The 2,838-nt window shown below is 39.3% G+C and overlaps 1 protein-coding gene across 1 annotated transcript; it reads left to right on the forward strand.

The window, feature by feature from the left end:
* LOC124039209 (charged multivesicular body protein 2a) lies at window positions 1-2,838 on the forward strand. Its single transcript, XM_046355116.1, has 6 exons — window positions 1-139; window positions 673-840; window positions 959-1,138; window positions 1,327-1,457; window positions 2,408-2,469; window positions 2,622-2,838. The coding sequence occupies exons 2-6, from the start codon at window positions 673-675 to the stop codon at window positions 2,741-2,743; spliced, it is 663 nt and encodes a 220-aa protein (XP_046211072.1). The 5' UTR covers window positions 1-139; the 3' UTR covers window positions 2,744-2,838.

Genomic DNA, 2,838 nt, shown 5'->3' on the forward strand with positions numbered 1-2,838 from the left:
GAGTAGAAGTAGGAGGATTAGGAGTAGGACGGAAGTGAAGCTAACTTTCTGCGGAAGTCCATAAAAGAAAACAAAGCCATCTATCTGTGCAAATAGGGAGTCTGTTTCCGATTTAAAACCGGTGAAGACCTCTCAAACGGTAGCTATTTTCCATAACAGTAGTCATTATCGAGACATAAACAGCCCCGCCACGAAATACTTCATACACTGTAACATAAAATTGAATAATAACTAGCTTGTTACTATGACTCAACTTCGTAGTTAGCGACCTAGCAGCTAATGTTAGCTACTAACGTTAAACTAACAAGGAAGCAAGCATACCTAGCTAGCTAGCTAATCGTTTAAAGGTCTACATAATCAAGCCCATTTAGCTATGCATAGTAGGCCTGTTTATTGAATTCTGGGAATTTTATAAATCACGTAAACGATGCTTGTTAAAAAGTCCAGCTAGCGACAGTAAATGGATCAGATAAGGAGTTATCCTACACTAATTCATGTTTATAATGTAGCCATCTTACAAATGAAACGTACAGAAAATGAGTGCCTGTTTAGTGGGAAAACGGACACATTGTAAATTCTAAGTAATAATGACTGACAAGAAAGAGAGGTGGATTTGGATGATATGTGTAGCCTAATTATTTCCTGATTTTATTTTCCAATTTTGTACATTAGATGGAGTTCCTGTTTGGGAAGAGGAAGACCCCAGAGGAGATGCTGAGGCAGAACCAGAGGGCACTGAATCGAGCCATGAGAGATCTGGACAGAGAGCGACAAAGACTGGAGCAGCAGGAGAAGAAAATCATAGCTGACATTAAGAAAATGGCCAAACAGGGACAGATGGTGAGAGAATGAGGACAAATATAAGGGGCTGTTTAAAAGGGAAAAAGACTTCACGCCTTTATGTAAATTGTCATGCATAATTTTCAATTGTTTCACACTTATCCACACACCATTCTAGGATGCTGTCAAGATCATGGCGAAGGACTTGGTTCGCACAAGGCACTATGTGAAGAAATTTATTATGATGAGGGCAAATATCCAGGCAGTCAGTCTGAAAATCCAGACTCTCAAGTCAAACAACAGCATGGCACAGGCAATGAAAGGAGTCACCAAAGCCATGGCTACCATGAACAGACAGGTGTGTATATTTTCATTGTTTCATGATTCCTGTTAAAAACACGATTCAATTCTGTATCGAGAGAACTTGCCAGTAGAACTGTAACACACTTAAAAAGCCTCAAACTTTTGTAGTCATTTTTGTTACTGGTTGAATTGTGCCCATACATTCCATTGGCTCACAACATAATGTCCACTTCCCCTACACAGATGAAGTTGCCACAGATTCAGAAGATCATGATGGAATTTGAACGACAGAGTGAGATCATGGACATGAAAGAGGAGATGATGAATGATGCCTTAGATGATGCCATGGGTGATGAGGATGATGAAGAAGAGAGGTAGGGGGTTCATGACAGTGAAATTCCAGCCAAATCCTTTAAAGGATAGGTACACTTTAAATGTCATGTCATAGAAGTGTCCAGACCTTTTTTTTGCGATTTCACTTGGTTTTGAGAAACTTATCCCACCGGCGATAGACTTCCTAATGCTCATTCTGCAGAGGCACAGATAAAACATGAACCATGAATGCTGATTGGTTAAAAGTGCATTCCACCCGGTGTCTATTCCACAAGTTACCACCGGTTAAATCTATGACGTTAAAATGCCTATTTACTCTGTTCCATTCGACTGTGCAATCCACTGTCTCATCAGCCCAGGCAGGGCTGATATAAACTGATATAAACTTGATCTTCACCATAAAAAACATAGACATTCTCACATTTCTTTTAGACTAGCATTTAGTTTTCAACATCAGAGATTTTTATACATTTGTATAAACCTTGGTGTCTGTCTCCGACATTTCAATATTCAAATTCGATCTCCAACTGTTCCATAGTAATGAACGTGTCAGGAGTCGGGTCGAGAGAGAGAGGCGGGCAGTTTCTCAGCCAATCGAAATCATGAATTCGCAACTCGTGATACTTTTCCGTGTGCGCATGTGCCGGCTACATGGAGAAGTTATCATTCTTGTCCAACAAAATGGAAAATGACTACACTGAGAGAATTGTAATTTCTAAAAGGATATATTTGGATGTTTTTGGAGCCTTTGTTAATGTTTTATCTGTGCATGAGGAAGTCTATTGTGGGTGGGGTAAGTTTCTAAAGACAAAGTGAAATCGCAAAAAAAATGTAATTTACATCCAAAATACAGATTTGGTTAAAAAAAAAATCTAAAAATGAAAATCTTCAATATGAAGACATTGTTATTTTAAATTGTACCATTTGTATTTTTGGCATACTTATGTTAGCTGGTAAATGTATGGAAACACTAACTCTGTTTTATTTTCAGTGATGCTGTTGTGTCCCAAGTGTTGGACGAGCTGGGTCTCAATCTCTCTGACGAACTCTCAAGTAAGGAATAAAGTGAAGTTATTGTGCTTGCAGTTAGTAAGATTTAAAACTGCATTCACTTCTCTAATATGCTGTAGTAGTGATACAGCTGGTCATCTCTTCATCACGGTTCCTATTGATTGATTGAAATCATTTCCTTCCTGTTCATTTAGATCTGCCATCCACGGGAGGTAGCCTCTCAGTGGCAGGTGGGAAGAAATCTGAACCCCAGCCAGCTCTGGCAGATGCAGATGCTGACCTGGAGGAGAGACTGAATAACCTCAGGAGAGACTGACACAATAGCACTTTGGCTGCCTGGTGTTAATACAGCTAGATGTACTCGGCAACTTAGATTTCTGTATCTATACTGAACAAAAACATAAACGCAAC

This window comes from Oncorhynchus gorbuscha, linkage group LG07, assembly GCF_021184085.1.
Source record: "Oncorhynchus gorbuscha isolate QuinsamMale2020 ecotype Even-year linkage group LG07, OgorEven_v1.0, whole genome shotgun sequence".
Classification (NCBI taxonomy): domain Eukaryota; kingdom Metazoa; phylum Chordata; class Actinopteri; order Salmoniformes; family Salmonidae; genus Oncorhynchus; species Oncorhynchus gorbuscha.

What these genes read in the sequence shown, in the direction of transcription:
- LOC124039209 (XM_046355116.1), top strand. Translation starts at nt 673, where the DNA reads ATGGAGTTCCTGTTTGGGAAGAGGAAGACCCCAGAGGAGATGCTGAGG. An exon ending in TGGCCAAACAGGGACAGATG is followed by an intron (nt 841 to 958) that starts GTGAGAGAATGA and finishes ACACCATTCTAG; the next exon opens with GATGCTGTCAAGATCATGGC. An exon ending in TGGCTACCATGAACAGACAG is followed by an intron (nt 1,139 to 1,326) that starts GTGTGTATATTT and finishes TCCCCTACACAG; the next exon opens with ATGAAGTTGCCACAGATTCA.